The 25,415-nt window shown below is 35.6% G+C and overlaps 1 protein-coding gene across 3 annotated transcripts in view; it reads left to right on the top strand.

Annotated features, from left to right (window-relative positions):
• Nucleotides 1-25,415, top strand: part of AGMO (alkylglycerol monooxygenase) — a 183,976-nt gene that overhangs the window by 18,690 nt on the left and 139,871 nt on the right. For all 3 annotated transcript variants that reach the window (XR_002116001.2, XM_010712730.2, XM_010712731.3), the window contains exon 3: nucleotides 156-307. Coding sequence is in view for 2 of the 3 variants with exons in the window: in XM_010712730.2 (XP_010711032.1) it covers nucleotides 156-307 (152 nt within the window). In the remaining variant the exon portion in view is untranslated. The remainder of the gene's footprint in view (nucleotides 1-155; nucleotides 308-25,415) is intronic.

Raw genomic sequence — 25,415 nt, 5'->3', positions numbered from 1 at the left:
TAAAAAACTTAGTAGTACTTTTGCTTTAGATCTATGAAGTCAGTGTTGGTTTTATTACTTGACAAAGATTGTGAGGCTTGGACATAGTTTATCTGTGTTACAAAAAGACTCCTGTGGTAAATAGACTGATAAAACTATTTGGTTTTCTGTTTCAGTGTTTTATTCAGAAGTGTTGACCTAGTTAGTTACATCTATGTATGGAATAACTACAAACTCTTCGAACTGCCCTGGGACTCACCGTGGACATGGTATTTGACATTTCTGGGTGTGGACTTTGCATACTACTGGTTTCACCGCATCAGTCATGGTAAGCGTGAGCTTTTTGTGAATTAAAATATTGACTGTGTTAAATATTTCTGAATAGAATGAGGTATTTATTTTTGTTTCTATGCTTAATCTACTTTGGGCATGCCTAGCTGCTTTATTCTCAAGGATTAACAAAGATTCACTGATACTTTAAGCTTGATGTACAGTTTGTATATCATACTATTTGTCTAATAGATATGAGTTCATGAAAAGAGGGAGTATATTTTTGAAAGTAGCACAAAGCAAAAGTAGTATCTTACAGGAAAAGAATGAGAAGTGAATACAATTTGTGTATTGTAGTATCCTGTATGCCTGTGTGAAAAATACAGCTTCATACAAAACTAAGTGTACTAGAAAACAAGGTGGCCAAAACAATGATAGGCTATCTGGATTGCTTTATCTGTTTCTATTTGTTTTGAATGAAAAAAAAAATCAATAATTACATAATTGATAAATGAATGAAAGTATTTTTGTACTTTGTGTTTAGATAGGCACACATTTTATACATATGTATATACACACCCACATATGTTTGTATTTATGTTTATATATCCTGTCTATAATTAATGCTTGACTAACATGTCCTTACTATTCTCTTTTCAAGAAGTACATTTTTAATTTAATTTAATTTTAATTTTATTTTACTTGGCCTTATACATGAATTTGAAAAGGATTCAACCTGTATTTATTGTAACAGTGGAGGCTGTGTAAATCATGCCAGTTACTTCCATTCTTGTTTACTGTGAGGGCATAATAATGTCAATTCCTCTTTGTATCTGTTATGTATTTTCCTTCTATGGTGACAATGTATGTTTGCTCTAGCCTTTTGTGTTCTGTCTGCAAGTCCAGTAACACTTAGCTCAGGCCTAAAATTAGTACTGATACAAAAGCCTGTAGTGAAGAAGTACAAGTCTTATTGTTTCATATTTTGGACTGGGCCTCTCAAGGCAGAGTGCCCACGACCCATAAAAGCTGTGAAATGTAGTAATGAAAGTTTATGTAATGTGCTTTCAAAAAGTGAAAATGTTTTGATGCCAATAGGTGTGTGGAGAATGTGGAAGTGGGTGAGAAAGCATGAACTTCTGTGGGGAGTGGGAGGTAGGAAAGGTCCCTCCCGGGTGGGGAGAACAATGCAGGGTGGGTGCAGGGGGACAAACAATGGTGTGGGGGGCCAGGGCTCACAGGGGGACGGGGCAGGAGGTGAGGAAGCGTGGGGAGCTGGAACAATGTGCTGGGGGGACATCGTGGCTGGGAGCTGGAGCCCTGCGTGGGTGTGCGCGAGACTGGGAATACGCTTCGCAAACAATGACATTAACAGTGCTGGCAGGGCTGCGGCTCCGGCTGAGAACTGGACCAGGGTGGGAGGATATTCCTGTGTTTTTAACTGAAAAATAGTTGCCTGAAAGTGTTAGAAAATTGCTAGCCTGACTCCGTTTTCACCAGAGTCAGTGGTAAAATACCCAGTGCCAGAGAAAGAAGCAGGATCAGCTCTATGCTTTCTAAAGCAATTGCACCTTTTTCTGTTCCTACAGCAACTGTGAATTCACTTTCATCTGCTTTTCTATATTTTGAGAGGAACATTGGGACTGAAATGAACCATGTTAGTTAAAATTCAAGACAATTCTCTCAATACGTAATGATGCTATGGAAAACGTGTAATAAAATGTTCATGTCTCAAGAAGGTCAGCACTGAGCTATCTGTAAAAGTTAAGTTAGCTTTCTGGAGTCTGCAGGAATGTTGCTTACTGTCAAGTCTGTGCTCTCAGCAGGGAACTGATGCAGTGTTGTAGAAAATCATTCTAAACGAGGATTTTAGCATAAACAACACTCTTCCTCTGGTTGAGCAGTGATAATATCTGGAACAGGGCAACACAGCTGCAAAAGTAGATAGAGAAGTTGGAAAGGAGAATTTGAATGTAGGATATCCTTTTAAAATGTAGATTCTTGAAAAATATCTCCACACTTGGAGATGTGGAGATGCTGGATCAGTCTCTCGTATAAGTGGACAAACACACCCTTGTGCTAGAAAGCGACAGGGCCTGATGATTCAGGCTTGGATTCTAGAGCAAAGTTACAAATTAATAGCACATGCATATATCCCAGGAAATTCGGGCTGTGTGGACTTTGTCTAGGGATGTAAATAATGACACTAATTGTTTCAAAATGAAGAACTAAAGTTCAGATAGATTTTGTCATTATCATTGTCATTTTCCTGTCTCCAAGCAATTATTTGATAAGACAAACTCACAACTGCTTACTACCTTATTTTCACATTGTCTTTCCAATAATTGGATTATTCATTCTGCTATTTAAATAAAAGAGCTGAATCCTTTCAGACTTCGTAGTTTCCTCTGGAGCAGAAACTCTAATGTGGAATATCAAGTTTTTACCCAGTACTTGGGAAGCTATTTTTTCCTCTTCGCTATATGTGTGTAATAGCTATTATCATAAACTGAAGTTATACAGCAACAAGAGGAAGTATTTTTAGGTGTGACCTCATTTTTTTTTTTTAAAGGATAAAGTTATTCTAAATATGTGCTTGTATTTTCCATTGTTGCGGTAGCTACTGAAAAGTTAGAAAATAAAATGTTTCACCACTTATTCCAGCGTTCTTCTGGGCCTGATCCAAAAGCCATGGCAGTCAATAGGAGAATTTAGTTAGCCATTGTTTTTTTTCTCTTGGTGTTTTAATGAATTTATAAGTCGCTGTAACTTTTCCCTTTATTTCAGTAGAAACAATCAGTATGACCATACTACTAAAGAAAATAAGCTGTAAAATAACTTTTTTTTTTTTTTGGTATGGGGGGAAGGATATGCGTGGGTTAGGGGATTTTTAGCAGACATTTTAATCTAGGATATATGGATTACTCCTCAAGCTTCCTCTCCAGGTGCAGAGTCCTTTGCAGAGTTATTCCTGCTGGAAAATGGGATTCGCTGGTCCCAAGGCAGCACAGAGCTCTGGCTGTGGTAGAACACGCTCCTCCCTGAGCTCTGGCCTCACTGATATGCCTGTGGCAGACATATGACAGCGGCAGTAAGGAATTTAGAGACTGTAAACTAATTTCTTCAGCAGCCACACCTTTTAATCAGGGAAGGAAATCTAGAGACTTCCAGGTCTATGCAAAAACAAGGAACTGTCACTCAGAGACAGGTTGGTGATGAGCAGTGGGTTTTGAGGATGGTTTGGGGTCTCTCCTCTCTGCTTTCCGACCCTGGGAGACTGGTTTGGCAGTCAGTAGGTTCAGAGAGCCTGTCTCTTTCTAACAGCAGCTTCCAACACCTTTTCTTTTGTTATCCTTTACTGCTGGGGAATTTCCATTGCTTCAGTGTCCCTCCCCTTAGACAACCTGGGAGAAGCAAGTTTCCTTTGGCTGGGCCAACCTTGGCGGCTGCATTGTTCTGCCAGGCCTGAGGCGGTCGTGTCAGCTGCAGAAGGGATACGTGACAGGGTCCCTGTCAGCAGCAGCCTGAGCCAATATCAGCCCATGCTTTGAGTTACGTGTGGTGCACATAAAACAGGCATCAACTGATAAATATGTTTTAGCTGGATTCTCCAGCTGCTATGTAAAGTTTTGAGTTAACGGAGTATCTCTTAATAATTCTCAGTTTATTTATGGTGGATAAGAAGTAAATCAGGCATATTCTGAAGCAACAGTCTCTGAACTCTTCAGATTCCCCCACTCCACAGGACCAAGTGTTTGGCTGAAACAACTTCTGAGGAGTCAGAAGGCAAAGAAGAAACCCCAAGAAGTCATTTTGGCTTTGCCCTCAAAAGGCCATGCCTCCGATCTGTGGCAGAATGTTTCAGCTGAGGGTGCAGAGGAGGATTTCTAAGATTTCCAATAATTAGAACTTTTAATTTTCTAAAATTCTAAAATAGGGTCTGTCTTCGCCTTATTTACCAGTAATGTAGCTTCTGCCCCTTTTCCCAATAAGTATCTTTAGTTACAATTTCATAGAACAATTCAGCAATTCCTAGCTGTTCTTCCCTACATCACCCAATGAATTCTGAAAAACCTGCTGTGTGGTGACTACATACATGAAATCAATGACTACATACATGAAATCATTGAAGTAGTCTGTATCTAGAAAGAGGATTCTCTTGGATTTCCTAAGAGGGAAAGCTAACTCTTTTCAGCCATCATGGGGTCAATTTAGCAATGGTGCAGGAATTGCCCACTAATCAAGGACTGAGACAGTGTAAGCCATGTTTGCTGCACAGAATCTGTGCAGTACTTGGAGATTTTAGGGAGAACAGAAAAGGCTTTTTTGAGTCAGTAGTGCACAGGTAGATAACTCATCCTTGTATAAGGAACCAGAGCGATCCATATATGAATAAATGGGGACAGACAGTGTCTTATGATTCATGCTGTTAAAAATATAGGGATATGCAAGAGTAAAAACCAGTCCTAATATTTCTGTTAATTATACATGTGTGCAGTTAATAATGCTAGTATGTTAGCATGCTGGATGCTAGTGCAATGTTATATTCACTGTTTAATGAGAAGATGAGTTTGGACTTCTAAGCTTGTTAAAGAAGGAGACAGTAGAGCCTAAAATTTTTTCAGCATTTATATTCACCACTCATTTTTGGAGAGTGTATTGGAATCATATGATCATGCCATCTTTATTTATCTGACCTATTCCTGCCTTTGAAGTGCTCCTTTCATCTGCATTTTATAATGTGCTTGTCTGAAGTCAGTATATCAAAATGGACTTGTTAAGTAGATTTTATATTAAGAATTGATAGTATATTGAAATAATTTTAGGTTTAAGGGATTTTAGTTTTACTATAATGAATTTCCCTTGAAATGATGTCTGACTTTTGTTACTGGGAACATGGTCAGGAAAGCAAGGTTTTTTCTTTTCAGAAAAACCTTCATTTCCCTTGGAAAAGCAGTAAATGAAAATATTCTCTTGCGTGCCAGAGGCTCCATTTGGGGTGCAAAGGAATGGTTGAGTGGTGGGTATTTTTTTAATTTGTTTTGTTTTTAAGCTTGTCCTTGCATTTGGGAAAATGACATCGTTTACCTGACTGGCAGTTCAGTGCTATATAGATTATCTAGCATGTTTAATTCAGCCCCAATGAAAGACAGAAAACTTTGGAAGCTGTCAAGTGATTGAATGAAGCTCTGCTCTTTTTCTTGTCACAGCTTGTATTGATTGCAAAGGGAATTGATACCCAGTGATTAAGAGAAATATGTTCTCTTTTTGTATTTTTAGAGAATTGAATATATTCTCTATAATTGAATTTTAGAGAATATATTTTTTGTCATTCTGGCAGTTGTTATTTTTTCTTATTATTTAAACAGGCTTGGGAGAGCAAGATATTAAAATGTTGACTCTGCTTGCTTCACAAAAATAGCAAAAGCCATAGCTGGTTGCCATATTTTCTGTTCTGTCTTCTGATTGATTCTAATCTAATACCTGCAGACAGCATAACATGAATTAAAAATAGAGAGTTCATGTGATTATGATTCATTCCCTGTCTTTGAATTCCACTGTAAATAAACAACAGTCGTTGTTTCTATATCCTTATTTTTAGTCATATCTTTTATATTTCTTCTCAGAAACAAGAAGTGCTCCTTTTATATAATTCTAAGAGTGGGCAGTAAATTTGTAGAAGACTCACATTCAGCCTCACCAAACCAAAATAATACCACTTCTGCTGACAGCCAAGTCTACATTTCGTTTCAGGAAAAGTTCTTCTGAAAAACCCTCGTCTGTAATCAGGCTTCCTGACACAGAGTGGTCCAGAGTCCTGCAGAATTATAGGAGCTTGCTTGTATTGTGTTCAGGTTGCTATTGTATTATATTGTGTGAAAGATTGATTTCTTGTATATTGGCAAGAATAATGTCCTGATTTGAGGTGGACATATTTTGACCGTTAAATGTGTTGTAGCACACGCAGATATAGCACACCTCTTTCTGTTCTGTTTTAGAAATTGTGAGATAAGTGACTTACTGGAAAATTCTTGTGATCTGACAAGTTTAGAAGATGAGAATGAGAGAAAATATTTGCTTAATTCTCACTTCTGAATCTTCAGAAGATGATTACAAGTTAATAGATTTTCTAAGTGTGTTATATGCTAAAAGGTACTAAGATTGATGGTAATAACAAATTTTCTGACAAGTTAGACTGCAGAAAAAGGGATTGACTGCTGACTTTTGGCTTTTTAGAACTACCATAAGCTGTACTCTGGAGGAGAAATTAGTACATATAGCTTGTTGCTATAGTGAGGAATTAAGCATGGTGATCTGGGTTCAGCATCTAGTCTGAGAAGGCATAAACTTTTCACAGTTGGATGATGGAAGGATATAAGGAGAGAAATTACTAAAGACTTGCCATGATTCTTGCATGTTTTCTTCAAATATATTATAATTGTTTTTCATAGATCCTGACGGTTATTGTGAGTTAAGCCTTTGTACAAGAACAAAAGTACTTTTTTTTTTATGATGTCAGAGACCATGTATCTTTTAACCTTAAATATAATGAATCTATATTCATAAAAGTGTGAACTGACTTTTTTTGACACAATTTTTATAGCAAAAATTCAGATGGCATTTCCTTCCGTCTTCTCTCAGCATTGTTTATCTTTTCTCAAACTCCTGCAGTCAAGAGATCTGGCAAGTTCCCCAGTACAAAATGAAAAAGAAACCATATTCCTCCATTTTCTTTGTTAGTCGTCTTTTCTTATGGCTGGGAAAGGGGCCAGCACAAAGTTAATGCTCCTCTTAAGCACTGCTGAAATCCTGCTTTGAGGATTTACATAATGCATTGTCATTGTCAAGGCTCTCTATATAGACTTGCATTAACAAGAGATACCTGTGGGTGTCTGGAGAGTGCAGTCTCATCTTTTTCCCATATGCAAAGCCTGAGGTTGTCCATGATTGCACCGACTAGAGGAAAAGTTCTGGATCATCTTGTCAAAGAGCAAGTTAGTAACATGCTTTTTACAATGAAACATTAGAAAATGCACAATAAATATGCTTATATATTTAAGTCCATGGGAAAAGTCTTTGTTCTTCTTCATCTTTTTTTTTTCTTTAAGGTAGTAAAACCTAAATTTTCTGAAGCTTATTATGAATTCCAAATCATCTGTGAATTGACTGTCTTCTGGGATTCCCCAAGGGAATTCACCCAGTGTGTGCATTAAATGAGTGGCTAAAATGAAGAAACTGATAGGTTGCATATGTGTCTGTTGTGATCATAGTGATGTGTCTGACACTGAATTAACATGATAGAAATGTCATTGAGCACAAACAAATATTTTCTGGGGTGAAACGGGAGATGGAAGTTTCTGTAATGTAATGTGAGATGACCATTCAAAAAGACAGATGACTTCAAGCATTCATAACCTTGGCGACTGCTGCCCTCTAGTCTGTGCATTTTGAAAGGGGAAAAAAGTCCTTTTGTAGTCTCAGACTGGAGACATGAATGTGAAAATATCTAACACAGTGAAGAAACAGTTCATTTGACATAGTTTTCCCAGTGTGTTGCTGAAAACCAATGAAATGGTGCATATTACTTTGTTCTATAATATCTTAAGAAATATACGTGTGATTATTCAAGTTTTGAATTGAGCTTTTATACATCTGTTGAATGTGGGGCAAGAGAAACAAGTGCTGAGTAGTTTGTAGATTTTGTTCTTAGGGTGTTTTACCTGAGAAATATGTGGAGTAGTTCTAGTAGACAACACTTCCACATTCACTTCCAACAAGTGAATTCACAAGTTTAGAATAACTGTGTCTGGAAGTTCATGGAAAAGTTCAACTACATCTGTCTTATTTTCCTTTTTTCTTGTCTTTAAGCTTAGATATGTATTTAAAGTTAGAAATATATACTTACTGTGAAACCCCACAAGAGAATATATATTCTTGTTTTCCTCGATCTAATTTTAAGCCGTGCTACTTATTTCAGCGAAAGGCTTCTTACTAATTTAGAGAGAAATTAATATGTATTTCCTAAATAAGTTGCATACAAATTGCTTCATCCAAAGCACAAAAAAAGCCCTAAACCAGTTTCAATGATTTTGGGGATGGTAGCTGTATGTTTCTGATAAGCATATTTGCTTACTTGCTAAATAACTTTGTTGTGGGCTTAAAGGAATGGTCTATAAGGGGGAAGGTTTGTTTTTTATGACCCTTCTATGTTTTACCAATCTGCTGAAATCAGCAGATCAGCAGTAAGAGGTACCAAATGTAACAACAGTTTTTAATTTCTTATATGAAAATGGAATTATAAGGAATTAGGTTTAGAGTAAAAGCAAAAGTCATGAAATTCATCAAACGGCAGCATTGGTTACTATTTTTTTGTCACTTAAAGTAGAAGCAGAGTACTAGCGAAATAATAGTCACTGCTAAAACAGATGGCCCGTTTTGATGCTTGTGCTTCTTCTGTTTAAAAAAAGGAGTTGTGTTTCCCCTACTGTGCTAGTAAAAATTGCCTGGTCATTATTGCTGTTTGTCAGTCGGTATAGATTTAAAATGGAGAAAGAAACATGCAGAATACTATCTCTTAGATCTGATGCTGCACTTGAACTAAGAGCTGCTATGAAGTACTTTGCAATTAAAAATGGCGCATTTGAAATTTCATTGAAATCACTCTACAAACTGTGCGGAACTGAACTTTGGAGAAGCCATGTGTTGTTTGTCACAGAATACCTTTGGGAAAAGGTAAGGCAACATGTGGCTAGAGGTGCAAGGCAAAGATGCAAATCCTGCTTTCTTGGTTGCTTGAAACAACTCCTAGGGCTTGGGTGTGCATTTCTGCCTCTCACTGGGACATTGATAAAAACAGCCATTTTTTAGGACCAGATAGATCATTATTACATTTCTTTCAAGGATACATGTTCTTCTAGCAAAGCTTTCTGTAATTTAAATAGCTGTCCATTGTGTATCCATCCGTCCATGCACATTTTGTGTGTATATTTGTAGTTTTGGGTTATATTTTGTATCAGCTGATGTGATTGACAATTATTTCCAAATGCTCACAATCTATCTGAGATAATTTCAGAACTAGATAGAAATAAATAATTCCAATTCCTAATTGACACTCTCAGTTTTTACTGACTGGAGTGCATTCCTTATGTAGAATAGCTGCATGATAATTTGAAAGTTTTGTAAAAGGTGTTTTTTTCTTTTAAGTTAATAACAATTCTGAAACAGCTATATTTAAGCAGACTAGGAGTGTTTCCCAAATTGCATGCTGATCTTTTCAGAAAATAGCTTAGATTTCTAGAAGCTGGATGTCTGTACTGGTTTTTCTTGCTTGCTAAAAATCTAGTGAGGCCATTTACCATATTTGATTATCTATTTAAAGATTGCCAACTATCATTTAAAATGTGTTTGGAGCAGACAAGATGTTATTGTATCTGGAACATATTCTTTGCATATGTTTCCCTCAATGCATATTTATTGCCTCAATTAAAGTTTAAATTGCCAAAATGCCTTTTAAATATACAGGTTGCAATACCCACATCACATGCTATCTAAATTGATAGTGTGCTGGTGGAAGATGTTTTGTTAAGAAGAAACTTAACAAAAAAGACAAACTACAGTTTTACTTTTTTTTTCTATTTTTAATAGTTAAAGTATCTTTAAATACTCTTTCTCCAGTTCTTACCGAACTGAAGATATATAAATAACCCATAGTGCTTCCCATTTAGATTTAATCAGGAATTACTACTTGTCAAAACTAAATGAATTAATTGAGGTTAAATATTTTAAAAGTAAAATTACTTCTTTAATCTTAAAAATAAAACATACTCTGAAAATTACATAAGCCTCCCATTGCAAAAAGGGTATCTACAGTGTTCTTATATGTAAAACTGTATGAAAGACAGATATCTTGAATAAGCATCACTGAACTGTCACAATATTCCTAGTTAGATTCTGCAAGGCACTTGGACTGGAGCACTGGATATTGGTGTCTGGTTTAATTATTTTGATGGCTTAATGGAAGCTGAAGTAGTCTGAAAATTTCTTCCTGTTGCTGGCAAACAAAAATTGTGAATAATCATATTGTATTAGTATGTATGTGTGAGGAAAGGCGAGGTTTTGCAGGGTCCAGGAGAGTACTGAGGTCTTGCTCTCTTGGTTCACTTGTGTTTTTAACAAACTTTTCTTCTGATGAAGTACCATCGTTCCCAGCCTCACTGATGAGGACATGTAAGTGGCCATCACTGCACAGGTTATCAGCAGAAATGACTGGGAGTGTTCATTACTGAATGTAATACAGAGCAACCAGGGCACAAGAGCTTGTAAAATATGATTTTTTTTTTCCTTGTTATTTCTTAAAATTCATTTCAATTAAGTAAATCAAAAGCATCACTACAGAGCACACCTCTGCATTTTATAGCTGTAAGTTCAGCAGTGACAAAACTTTTGCTAAGTATAAAAAGGAAAGCACGTGAAAAAATTTCGTAAGGAAACATTTTAGAAATTATTGACATGTTTATGGTTTTCATCAATTCTAAACAGGCTTATTAATTCGAGACAGAAAAAAGTGTGATTTTTTTAAAAATGATTTTTCAGCAGTAGTGTAAGATGCTTTATATATGCATCATATATTTTACATGTTTGTCTTTTTTTTAATAATTTATCACTATTAACACTGAGTTCCAAAATACATTCTACATTCTTTATAATCATAAAAATAAAACTTTGTCTTTTTTTTTAATCTTTCAATAACCTATGGTATGCTACAGAAGTAAAAATACTATTTGCGTAGAACCATCTTTTAGAATAAGACAGTTTTGACTGGAAATTTCTATTTTATTGTTTTATTGTTGTGTTTTTTAAAAAATAAGTTTTTCGGAGTTTTTTTTTAATTTATTAGGAATGATTTGAGACCAGAACAGTCAAATCTGTCATAGCCATCTCTCATGTCTTCCCCTCTACTCAAGTTTTCTTGTCCACGTATTCTGAAATAATTTTCATTATAAACATCAATTTAGTAATTATATATTTTGTTTGTTGATTTAAAGTTGAAAAATGAATCTAAACGTATTACAGAGAATGCACAGTTATGTATGCTAGTATGATAGTATGCTATCATTAACATCTTCCCTTGGCCACATGGGTGAAATAAATCTGAATCAGAAATACTTTGCGACATTCTTATGGAGCAGTTGGCAGTCTGCAATGTGCCCACAGTATGCATTAAATACATTCATACTAAATGTAGAATTTTAAGAAGTCATGCTATTAATTTTTGCTCGTTATTCTGTAGAAGTTGTTATAAGTTTTAGGGTTATTCTCTTTTAAAAGCATTTGAATATCACTAAGCAGAGTTAAATTTGGAAGCAAGAAGCTGGTTCAAAGAAATCGTAAGTGGAAAGTGAGAACAACCTCAGGTAAAGAACAGTTCAAAAAATCATTGCATAGTCTGAATTCTTGTCCAGAATATTCTGAAAATAATTTCAGGATGGCAATTTTGAAATCTTTAGTTAGAAATAAATTTAAGAAAATTAAATAAATAAGGAATTTAAGTAAGAAAATTAAAGCAAGAAAAGTTAAACTTACTGATGAAAGATAGATTCTGAAATTATCACATATTGGTTTGCTTAGATATGATTGGTAGTAATATTTAAATTGTTTACAGTGATAGTTGTTGATTGCTTTTTCTTTAAGCTCAAACATGTTTTGCGAAGGCAAGTTTTGTTAAATCTCTGTAAAACGAGGATGGCAAGGGCAGATGAAGATTTTTGTGGAGGAGCTTTTTTATTATTCACATTTCCTGCTTTGTGACTATCCCAAGTATGAAAGATTCATTGACATTATATAGTTTATTCACAGATCAAGTCCTACATGTGACTTGAGCAGTTTCCTCTGGATTTTGTACTCTTCATTCTTTGTAAAATGCATAACACTTAAAGCCTGTTTTAACATGCAGGAGGTTTTACATTCATTGCAGATATGGTTGTGTTATAAATACAATTGCATACGTATGCTCCCTGTGGCTACAGAAGTACATATTCACAGAATAAAAGCAACAGTCAAAGGAATCCAGACTGCTTATTTTTATACTTGCCGATATCCAAGGGAAAAAGGTAAAAAGCAGTTTATAAAACCTGAACAAAAGAAGGATGTAATTTTTTTTTTTGTACTCCCCTGGGTTGAATCTCAGCTGAAATAACTGACAGTTTTTGGACTTACTGAAGGAAATGATGAGTGAAGATAAATATCCAGATGTTTGCTGGCCAGATGTATAAGGTTACATTTTGGAAGGCATGAATACTCTACCTGTGTCTGTGCCTTCTGAGAAGAAGGTTTTAAATAGTGAATGTGCTAAATTATCTCTACAATCTTGGGGAAAAAAAATGAGGCTCAAACTAAAACTTTGTGTTTTGCCTTCAATCTAGTTTCTTAAAAACGGATGCAGATTGCACATGCAAATTTACGCAGCATACGAGTGGGATTTTCTGAAGGGCCATTATGTCTGTGTGGCTAACTTAACATTCTTTGTGCATTGTTTTTAGGGGAGATGCAGCTTAGGGAACTGTCTTAATTTTCCAGCAGTAGGAAATAGGTATCTCTAGTCTCTGAAGATTTTCTAATTTCTATTCCCGTGTTTCAAGCTGCCTATTTACAACAAAAATTTAAACCTTGACTTTTTCCCCTCTTTCTCTCGCCTACGCTAAGTCTCTTCCTTTCCCACCTAACATACAGATCTGCTTCTTTTCAAATAAATTATTGGAAGTAGCTGCTGCCTGCTCATACAGCAGCAAAGCTCATCTCAGCTTGTGCTTGCTCTCAAACTTGGGAAGAGGAAAGTTAAAGTCAAGTAAATAACTTAGCTGCTAGGCAGTAGGAAAAATATTGGATTTGATTGTGTATTATTCCCATATGAGTGAGATATATTTAAAATTGAAAAGGAAACCAGCTCCCTTAAAACTTAAAGGGACAGAGTTTCAGAAATTGGCAGCCAATTTGCGTCTATAATTGTACTCAATGTGGAAGGGATTTTCTTCTGTTGATGAGGGATGAAAGGGATAAAAGGGTCTTGCCACTGGACCAGCAGTAAGGCAGAGGAGGCCCCTTCCTCCAATGCACTGGTTTTGTTACTGGCTTCATCTATCCCTACTCATGCTAAAGAGCCCCCTGCCTCGGCAGGTAGGCAGTGTGTAGGAGGTGAGGCACTGCTCCTTTAGGAACTCCAAAAACAAGTGTGTTGACAGTGAATTTTCTTTTTTTTAATGAAAATCATAATGTTTTTAAACAGTGATCATTCTCCTAGACACGAAAGGAAGTGATAAGCACGGTTAAGCACTGCAAACTCATGTAATTGTTATAGCTTGTAATTTTAAATGGAAACAACCTTTAATTTTTTGTTTGTTTATTCTGTTTATGTAAATTTGTGTTCTCATTCTCTGTGTAAACATTAGGAAACTTATTTGCCATATAATTACAAGCCTATCTTGTATCTACTTAGAAAGGAAGAAACTAAGAACTTCCAGAAGTCCATACCTCAAAGACACAGGTTATCCAATCTCAGATTTCTTCTCCAGATGATGAATTTATCCCCAGTTACGTGTGAGAATAAATAAGGTCTAGCGTGTGACCTGGAAGCTAGTCTTTGCAAGTAAGAAGAAGTAGCTTGTTTCAATTTCTGTGTGACCCTCCTAACACCGTACTGAAGTGTTCTGAAGTGCTCAGGACAAGGGACAATACTAAAAGACATAAAAATCTGGAGGTATCACCAGACTTAAAACATCATGTCCCAAATTTTTGCCTATAGATTCATCCTGGTAGAGAGATGGGAGAGCAGAGAAACAAAGCACTTGGTTCAGTTTTGCTAATAAACTGGTTGTTTTTCAAGTGTATCCTGATGGCTCATCAGTGCATTGCCTGTTCTTGCAATATTTATCATGGCTCGAAGACTATTTGCAGTATGGGTTCTGAAATAATTCTAATATTATTTTTTTCATTTCATTTCTGTGCCTGGAGTACAAATTTACTTTGGTTTAATTTTTTGCATCTAAGAAGATTGAAATAATTTTTATTATAGTGGAAAGAATTTAGACTACAGTGGGTAAAGTGCTAAAATTTTACATGTTGCAAGAAGGGAGAAGACTTGGGCATGCAATAGGAAATTCAGGTAGGAAATTGCTAAGGATCTGAATGTTCAAGTGAGATATAGAAGCACCACTGGATATGAGGGGGAGCATGAGGAGGAATGGAGCAGAGGAATGTGATAGAAAACAGTAAGCGCTTGGGCCATGTGGAGGAGTATAAGCGAATTCAGAATGAGATGAGGAGGTGAACATGAAAGGAGGAAATTTATGATGGATAGATTAATGGCTACTGCGTTACATAGTTGAGGGTATAAAGCCTTGTCCCATATAAGCCTGCAGAAATTTTGTCATTAATTACAAAGTGAGTGTTTGCACCAAAAGTGAAATCTTTTCATATCAGTCACTAAGAAATTCTGTATTTTTGTCTACTGCTGGTTGAAATGTTGCAGTGCGGTTTGGACAACCCTCTGTGTACTGAAAATACCCTAGTAGCTTCCTAATTTATGCTTCAAAATCTTACGTTTATGAAATGAGTAGAAGGATTTTGCAACTGACGAAAGCAGCTTTAATTGGGACAATTGGGTAAAACTGCCCCTATTCTCAGTTATGAATGAAAAAGCAATGACAAGTGCTGGAGGAGAATGTTTTTATATAAGATGTTCACAAGAACAGCTCTTCAAAGATATTTAACATTGTTCATTTGCTTACGTAAAACAAATGACTGTACTAATATTAATTTATATCTATTGGTCAAGTAATGCAAACATCTCTTGAGAGGTGTCCCTATTATTGCCGAAAAGTTTCACGCATTTTTTAGGTGGGAACAATATCTGATATGTCATGGCATTTGTTTGAGGTGATAGCACAGCATTTTACACATGAATCACAATAATTCACGAAGTTTATTTTATCTTCCACTCTAGTAGGATATGGTTACTACACAAATAACTTTAGGACAGGAAGTAAGAAGAATACTGTAATTAACTGAAATTGCAGGAGAACTTAGGTAGTCAGAATATAATTATGCAAGGCACAACTCAGTCAGGAAACAGGATTAACTTTCCTGTTCTTTTGAAAAATGCTGGATGATTGCTAATATTTATAAATGGTTTTTGCACATCAAGTGGATGATTATGCTTGTGACAGAGAAGCTGCCTTTAAAATTATGCTAAGCAGTTGGTTCCTCTGACTAAGTGATAAAGATGCTTCCTCCACAAACAGCTGTTAAATTTCCTTTTTGCAAGCTAGATTTACTTAAAGGTGCCACATCCAAATATTGAGCCAGTCTTTACTAGTTTTTGATCATGGTATATTCTATGTCAAGTAAAATTGCAAGTGACTGAATAAAGTCAGTTTATTTTAGAGAAAAACAAAACCCTACAACATACAAAAACTCAAACCAACCCCACCCCTAAACAACTGCTGAAGTTCTTCTATTCTGTTACATCGGACTCTGGTACAGGAAAGCTCAATATTGCAGATATTGGTTCAGCAGCACTCTTGTGTCTAACTTTCAAAGGATTACATCCCTCTCGCTAACTTCAGAAGAAATTGTTTCTATAATCTATCATTGCTGAAAAAATGTTTACTGTGTGGTTTAGAAGTAATACTGTAAAGTCAGAATTAAGCTGTGCCTGAAGAAATAGAATCCAGTGGTAGCTATGAATCCAGTGGTAGCTATTGTTAATTTAAATCCAAGACAGGGAAATGATATTGAGTCTCTGTATCTGTGATTTGCTCTAAAGAAAAATTTGGAACGCTAATTAAAACCAAAGTATTGCAACACGCAAGTCTGACACAGGTGAATGCTCTCTTGGTAGCTGCTTTGAATTATAAATATTAGCAAGATCAAAATGAGCCCCAGCGCAGCCCTACTTTACACTCTTGATTTCCAAACATTAGCAACTTTGATGTAATCCTGTTGTTTTTCAGGCAAGTCATACATTTACACTTAGAATATTTTATTTATTACTTAATTTAAAAATTTTCTTTGCAACGTTTTGAAGGATTTTAGATTTAAGTTACTGACAACTATGTGAATTTTTTAAAAACTGTAGTTAATAGTAATTTTGAGATAGGGAATTTTTTTAATCCATAACAGTGAATAATTCCATAAATTCTCTGTACACTGCTATGTTGATAGTTACTTTTACAGTACAATGACTATTAAATATGATTTTGTAAAAGAACACTCAATATGGTACTGATTACAGTTTAGTGTGTATATGTGTGTTTTTATCTGATACTTCAGAAACATTTTTCTTAATGCAAACAAGAATTGTTAATTCCACACGTAACTTTACTGCATTGAGTAAATCTACAGGGTGAAATCACGAAAACCATGTGTCTAATTACTGATTTTGAGAGATTTGTTCTGCTCTTGGTATGTGTGTTTATATGGAAATAAGATTTCTGTAAACAGTATTATTTACATTAGATAACTAACTGCCAATCTTTCTGATCAAATAGCACTCTGTACGTGTGAGCTGAAGTCTGACAGTTTCATATCTTGATTTAAGGAAAGCTGGCCACAAGCAGATATCTGCCTTTTTTACTTCCCACATAAGGGAGCAGATTAGCAAAGAGATAGAAAATATTAATCCTTTTTAGTCGCTAAAGTATCTCAGACATCATGAACACAATTCTGCAGTATTTCTTAGCATAAGGCTTCCCAAGATGTAAAGAAAATGTTTTTGCATGGAGTCTTACTTTGTTCTGACATTTACGTGAGGACACAATTCACCACGAACCTTTCAGTCTTCCTCTTCTTTCAGAGAATAATGAAAGGAGCCTATTCATTGCAGTCTCTTGACATCTTTGTGGAAAAATAATAGTTCAATTGCACAGGCCCACTCCTCATCTGAAATATGAGCAAGGCCTGGAACCGGAGCAATCTGTGCCCACTGCATATTTCTGCCAGGATGCTGGACTGTTGCCATTGTTAATAATTTGAACCTGAAACCAACATTCACAGATGAAAGAAACAGATAAAAATACTTATAAAAGATCAATGCTTGTAATATAAATATAACAAAGATTATATTAGAAAAAAATATGTAGGATAGCTGTTCATTATTACATCAGGATTTAAAATATTTACAGTCTGAAATGGCCTTTCCTCATTTTGTACTTGGGGAATATTCCTTTGGGAGCAATGGCAGGATGTTTTCTGTTAAGCTCATATTTTTATTTTTTAACTAGAAAAGGAAAACTGCTTCTAGCCAATTTTTTTTTTTTCCTTGTAACTAGGTAATAAACTTGTATCTATAAAAAACACTTGCTAGAAAGTGCTGTTATCTGTTTAAAATTTACGGAAACATTGTATTTTGACAGTACAATAACTAACGCTCAATTATAGAGGAATTCCTCCGGAAGAACAAGTCATGACTGCAAGTGTCGAATAAACCTAGCAGTGTGTGACATACATAGTAAAATTTTGTAACAATAGTAATCTGAGCATTATGTATTTAAAGGAGATGGTGTTGATAGCACTACAGCTGATCTGACTGTATTTGATTTCATGTATATATGAGGTATAATGCTACTGAACTATTGATGATTGAACAGGGGGAATTACTGCACTTCTCAGGTGAGAAGTCATGAAGTTATACTCCAGATGAAGGACTTTTTAAAATAAAATAAATTGTATTGAGGCTGTGGAGTTCTCAGGAGCATAAGTCTTTCCTGAGATTGGTACTCATAGTTGTATTGTTGAAACTCAAGTATCTTATAACCTTTGACAGGGGTATGATCATCAAAATAAAGCAGAATGCTTTTGTAAGGTTCTGTATGAGGTAAAGTATTTCAAAAGCTGAAGGAGAGAGAGGAATGAGGAGAGCCTTTTTCGAAAGCTGAATAAGTATGAAAAGCATTCACCACAGGGAGTTTCCAGGTAGACATGTTGTATAGGAGAGGAATAGTAACTTTACACTAAATAAGACTGCTACTGGGACTAGTACAAAAGTTGAAATAACAGAATAATTTTTAGATTCAAAATAAACTTAGACTTCATGTCATTATGGTTCTGTGCTCAGAAATGCTATTTTTGTATCATTATTTTATGTATTATGTGTATTTTTAATAATTTTTCAATCTTTTTAAAAACAAATTTAATCCTTTCAGATAAAATTTTTAAGCCCTTTTACTAATTAGAATAAAATATTAAGCATTATCTTGGATAATTTTATTGCTATTGCAAACTTATGAAATCCAAATCTTCAACAGGTTTATTATTAATAATTTTGTTTTAGAACTTGTCAAAAATATTTCAAAACATTTAACGTTGTGATTTAAGTCAAATTTTTCAGAACAGCATAAATATATACAGTTTGCATCTTGAAATTGTAATTTAGGGTCTGGAAATGTGATAAAGATATAATGCTTTCTCATGATTTGAGGCTTCCAATTAAATGAGACAGTCCAGGCAATTCAGAACACATTTATTGAAAGATCAATTGTTTTTAGTATTAGAAGATTTTTTTTTTTTTTATTTACAGAGAGTTTACATTATTGTTATTTAATAACTGAATCAGAAACTTTAACTTTTCAGTTGACTGCAACAGTTTGCTAAGGCTGTACATGAACATGATTTGCATTCATATAGTGTGCAGAAAATATGATTTTTTCCATCTTTAAGAAGCAGTGAATGGTTATTTTATAGTGACTTGGATAATTTATTGGGACTGATGGTTCCAAAGATTACGTGTAGAATCAATTTTTTTAATAGAGAATCTATTAAAGTCATTAAGGATAAGGTGAATGCTTTCCATCATTCAGAATTGCAATAACTTAAGAATAGGTGACCTAAAGGAGAAGGTACGAACGTAGCAGTACTTGTGGTGGATAAACCAGCAGGCATTGTTGTATAAGGGCTGAATGTCTTAAAATGATCCTACAATTTGTCTTCTACTTCAAGAGACTGTGAACTTTTGCAAGGTAAGAATAGTTGCTGCTTTTGCCTGAGAAATTAGGAGGTCATTTGTGTCGGAGCCTTCCATACTTGTGGAAAAGGTCAGTGGAAACCTTGCTAGGGACGTGTTGAGTTTCTAGCGCTTCCCTGATGGCTTAGAAGGGAGGGCCTTTCCCTTACTAAACTGTGATTTGCAATGTACTTTATGTCCAGCTGTAGTGGAGGAAGTATGGAAAACTCATCTTTGCAGGAAGAAATGTTTTTGAATCTGTGCACGTTTAATGGGTGGCTATTTTTATATTTTCACAACATTATAAATATACGGAGTATTTTCTATTTTAAAATGTTTACTTGAAACAGATGGAAAACTTCAAAAACTATGAGGGTGAAGCTGGCAGAGTAACAAAATTAATTGTCACTTCTAAATACCTCAGTTGCTCCAGAGATAATGCCTCCTAATTATTTCTGTGGAAACTTCAACAGTTACAAAAAGAATAGTAACACTGTTTGATAGAACAAATTCTCAGCTACAAAACATTGTTTTTCAGCGTAGTCACCATCATTAGCTATGTATTTTCACCAGCAATTAACAAGAGCCTGTATGCTGTGCTCTTAAAAAAAAAATTTTCAGAACCAGAGGTGACCCACTGTTTCACAGCTGCTATGATAGGATTGTTGCTAGGAAAGTATTGCCCATGCAGTCCATCTGTCATCGATACAGACAGATGGAAGTCAGAAGGTGCTAAGTCTTGTGGGTATGATAGGACAGTCCAGACAAGATTGACAGTGTGTTCTACGGTCTTCAAACTGGCATGGGGTCTGGTGTTACCACATTTCAAGAGAAATGCTCTTTTGATGGTTTGTCCTGGTTCCAGGAAATCCAGAAGGATCACACCTTTCCTATACCAAAAAGACAGTGACATCACTATACCCAGTGAGAGCAGTATCCTGAACTCTTACTTCAGTGGGGAATTCATAGAATGGTGACATGTGGATTGCTGTTTTAACTGCTTCACAGTGGTGACGCCATGTCTTATCACTGTTGCTTATGTGATTCAGGAATCTGTCACCGTGAGAGTTGAATTTTTTCAACAGGTCCTAACTAACTTGCACATGATGTTCTTTCTATTCTTGTGTGAATAGTTGTGGGGCTCATCCGACACAAGCTCTGCAGTATTCCAGTTTTGCCAATGTTACCTCCAATGCATTGAAGCTGATATTTGATTGAAACTTCAGACGAAGTTCCCTGGTCATAAATAGTGCAGTTGAGCTTTTTGAGACACTCTCTATTTCATGGTATGACAGCTGTGCTTTGCTCCAGAACGTAGCTTGTCTTTCATGTTGCTGGCACCACTGCTGAAATGCACCATCCATAGCCTCACTGTGCTCACAACCACTGTTTGGTCTGCTTAAAAGTTCATCAAGAGTTGAATGGGTGCAATTTTTTTCTGCACTGAGGAATTCATTGACACACCTTTGCTTCATATGCACTCCATATCAGATGCTGTTATGTCAGATTCCCCCTGTGCTTCCATGTGTTGCATGGCAGCAAAATGTGACAGAATATTGCTGGAAATGTTCAAACTCTGCTGTGTTATATCACCATATCTGCCTATAAGGACATGGACTAACTTAAAAAAGAAAAAAAGGGAGGCATTACTTTCAGAGCAGCCATCACATATCTTTAAAACTGTTGTACAATTATTGAATGGCAAACAACTTCTGATAGTCAATGCCCTGCTTGTATTGAAAAATTCAGAATGTTATGGGGGTTTTTTGTGTGTATTAAGTGCTACTAAACTGTACAACTATTGATTTGTAAATGTAAAAATACCCATAAGTAAGTGTAACTAAGGATCTTAGCAGACAGTATTGTCTTTTTACACCATGCTTAATGCATGGAGACTTTGAATTGTCAATAGTTCAAGAACCAAAACCAGTGATTTCTATTAGTCAGTTATTCAGATCATGTATTGAATAGTAATGGACTTTTGAACCACTAGACAACATTCTTTCAGGCATGATAGCCTGTGAGGGAAACAGATCAGTTCACTTAGCCAAAGCATAATCTGTATAATTTTTCAATTTGTATTGATCACATGCTATGATCGTGAGTCAATATAAGAATAAAACATTAAATGGAGATGTATAGATGTTTTATCTGTGAGTAACATTCTCAGAATTTTTTGTTTGTTTGTTTTAATGGCTATTTTACTGCTTTCTTATGTCTGAACAAAAAATGTAAGGAATACTTTTTCTGCTGAAGAGTTAAAGAATGTTATCTCTTGAAGAATAGCTGTGTTCTGTAGTAATTTCTCCTGTGGAATTAACTGCTACTTAGGCTGGTTTATTTCTGATGTTCATGAAAGCATAAAACTCATTGCAAACTCTAAGGCTATGGTGACAAAAGATGATAACTTTATATTAAGATTTGCTGCATTGGTTTGTAGAACCTAGAAGAACAATTGCAAGTTGTCTTTGGGAATTTTTCCTGATCTATCATTACCACCCACCTGAGGAAGTCTTCCTGCTTAGTGGCTTTTATCTGATATTGCTTTAGACAAGAATCTTTCTTTTTGCCAGATAAAGTACGCACCTTCTGAAATCATATTGTGCTTACCACTGTTCTGTCACCTGGTTTTAAATGTGGAATAGGAGAAGAAAATACTTTAGAGCAATTTTTAAAATTTGTTTTTATAGAGTTGTAATGCATTTTTGGGAATGGTTTTAATTGATGGTAGATAGATAAATGTTAATAATGCCCTTGTAAAGGGAAACGTATTTCAAAAATTTAATACTTACATAAACATATGTATGAAATTCCTCAAAAGAGACAAAAGTATGATTTTATACAGTGAGTGTTTTTTTTACATTTCCAGTTACTCAGTGTTCGGAATTAATTTATTATGAAACATTTAAATGCTGCTAATGTTTTCTTTGAACAAAATAGTAGCTCTGGGGGGCGATATTCATTCACCTGATTACTTTTAAAATTGTTTCTTATTCTAATTGTTTGTTTCATTGATCTGCTCTACTACTGGAAAAAAAAAAAAACCAACAAAGAAAAAGACAGTCTAATCTGAGACAGGTTAACCTCATTTGTACAGTAAATGGATGTGGCAGCAACAAAACCTTCATTACCTCTGTCTTATTAACTTTAGAAGGTATAGTCTTCAGTTTAATAAAGGCTCTGTCCTCTGGCTGGATTTGTGAAGGGAAATGCTCCCACACTGAGCTTATTGAAGCTAATTTGTGCTTCAGTGTGCACATTAATGTGCTTTTATGTGCACATGTTATACCTATCTAGACCTTATGGCATTTGATGCAGTGAGTGCAATCTATTAGTCATCAGTATTTTATAAAAATGAACAATTTTGTCCACGATGTCTTAATGCCCCATCTGTCATATTACACACTTCTATTTATCATTTAAATTATTTGCATTGTATAGTGCTCATGGTTTCTTTATGTTGTTGATTACTATATATTCACTTTAGAATTTGATTTAAATTCCTTGTGCCTTTTGCAGAACATTACCAATAAATGCTTCTGGCACATTGTTCAGTTTATAGCGGAGAATATTACTTTTTTATTGGTAATTGCACAGCAGATTATTATGTGGTGAAAAAAATCCATTCTTTTCCTAAGGCATAAAACCAAGTTCCTGTCTGTTCTGCGGATGTTAAAAATCCCTTGACACTCAAAGAAGAAGAGTGGGAGTATTAACTCTCAGGAACCCTTGGCTGAGTACGCATGAAAAGAGTCTTTCTCCTCCCAGCACAGGGGACTAAGCTTGTTAGGAATGCTTACTGTGAAAGAAACACTTTATGTAATCTTAATAAATAAAATAAATTTAAGGGCATTTTCTTAAGCAGGAGGGGAGGAATGGGACCAAGTTCAACTTTTTATGTTATTAAGAACTATACAGAGTAGGGCAGATTATCTGAGGATTTGTCCAAACTTCTAAGCATTAATTGCTTTGGAGAAAATGACTGTAAAAATAATTTTCCCAACCTAATTTTAATATTTAATAACTGGAGGAAGGGGGAGCAGAAATAATTTTTCTCTTTCTTCCAAAATTCATGTAGAATAAGTAGCCAAACCACCTGCACTGTAGAGATCATAAGGGCATTGGAAGAAACTTTTTAACATGGTGGAGAAGAATCTCCTAATTATTTGAAATGACAACAGAGTGTCAGTCAAACTGACTGCTCCAAGTTGTAATATTACTAGCTGGCACATAAAGATATTCTGCTTTATATAAATAAAGACATTTAGTATAATCAGAGTCTCTAGAATACTTGCATTACTTTGTCTTGCAGACTTCTTACAGACATTTTGGATTTTCAAACTTTTCCAAATATTTGAGGGTGTGACTTCTCTTGGCCACAAGAGCCAAGCCTTTGGGAAATTGGAGCTGTTCTTCAAGACAGAGCTATCTGGGCTGACACACCGGTCTGGCAGATAGAAGCAGACAGGGCTACTGTGCCTAGCGGAACTGCTCACTGCCCATGCTATGGCTGGGGCCTTGTGTGAGTCGGTTGTTAAGACAAACAGGGAGAGCAGATGCCAAGAAAGACCGCCCTACAGAGCTGTGGATAGATGTTATTATTTTTAAGAAGCAGCCCTCTGGTGATATTACAGGGCTGACCCTGTTAGCAGAGGCTTCATAAATCTTTCTCAAGTGAAAGTTCCTGGCCGCGCAGGTTGGAGGGCAGACAAAAGAATCAAAAGAGCCAGGATGTGAAGTCTCTGTACTGTACATGTGAGGGCTGCCTGTGGGACTCTGCAATAATACAACAATAGCCAAGATTGCGAGGCACAGCTTCAGTTCACTGCCTGCTTTCAACTGCTTCTAATAACAGTTTTAATTTTAGATTCCTCAAGGCCTTCTGCCTAAAATCTTAAAGCCATAATAATTCTTTAAAAAATAAAAATTAAATGCTATTGAAATCCCAGCTTAGAAAAGTCTCTAATTTCTCTCTTAGTATGGTGATTAGAATAGAAAACATAACAAGTTTGAGTAGCTAGATATAAATGATGAATTTACTTTAACTTTCCACATGCTTGCTGTGAGGAAAAGAATTTCGTATAATGTAATATTGGCCAGCCTGCAGGAAATCATTTTGTCTCATCACTTGCTGGATGCATTATGGTACAGAACCTTCTTGAAGCTGATGAAGAAGTGGGATGCTTCCAGTCTCACAGCCCGGGATGAAACTGAAAAACCTTCTTTATTGTTAATATTTGCACCTGTTCAAACATGATATTTATGTACGTAGGCTATACATAGCCTGTCTTCCTCCTTCGGTGCTGAAGTCACAGGCCTTGCTGTTTGCCAGCTATTTACAGGTAACACCATAAATAGGATTTTCAGGTCCAAAATTCACATGACGTGACACTGTTATGCTGGGCTTACAGTATGAGTTAAGTTGTTTTGTGCTGCAGCAGTATTAGAGATGACATAATCCCTAATTCTGGGGTGTATCTGAAACTTTTCTTTTGCTCCTATGTGCAGTTGTGTATTAACAGATAGAAATTAATTTTGTTACATTGGAATCCGTATTTCTTGAGTAAAAGAAAGTGATGGGCTGAGAAGTGGAAGTATAGTGTTTACGAAGTATGCAGGCAAGCCTTAAGGCCATTTGAATTGAGTAAGAAGACTTTTTTTTTTTTTTTAACTTGGAGCTGGGACAGGAGCAGGATGTATGTTGGTTTATGTGCTGTAGTATTTCTAGGCCTAGTTTTCCTTTTTTTATTTGCTATTTTAACATTTCAGCATACCATCATTTACCCAAGTGGAACATTTATGTGAGGTGAAACATAATGAAAACAAATGAGTAAAGCTTGATTGGCTTTGCAATTTACGTAAAATGTTGGCAAGAGCTGTGATTGAGAGTTTAAATTCACACAGGCTTAATCAAAAAGAAATTAAAATCCTATAAAAAGTCTGCTCAGGATTCCCTTACAGAAACCAGAATTGTCAGGAAGAGCTAATTTTGTGTGTTTATATCAAGATCAGGAGAAAGGAGTAGGAAATAAAGCATAATTGGCAGCCAAAATGTAACTAACGTATGTACATCCATATACTTCTGTAAAATGTGATACGCAACGCGCAGTGTAGAGCTGCAAGTTCTACAGTATTATCCAATGGAAGAAACAATCTGATCTGGCTGTCCGGG

The sequence above is a fragment of the Meleagris gallopavo genome, chromosome 6 (genome assembly GCF_000146605.3).
Source record: "Meleagris gallopavo isolate NT-WF06-2002-E0010 breed Aviagen turkey brand Nicholas breeding stock chromosome 6, Turkey_5.1, whole genome shotgun sequence".
NCBI classification, from domain to species: Eukaryota; Metazoa; Chordata; class Aves; order Galliformes; family Phasianidae; genus Meleagris; species Meleagris gallopavo.
The sequence above is the reverse complement of the archived record's forward strand: the minus strand, read 5'-3'. Positions and strand labels throughout refer to the sequence as shown.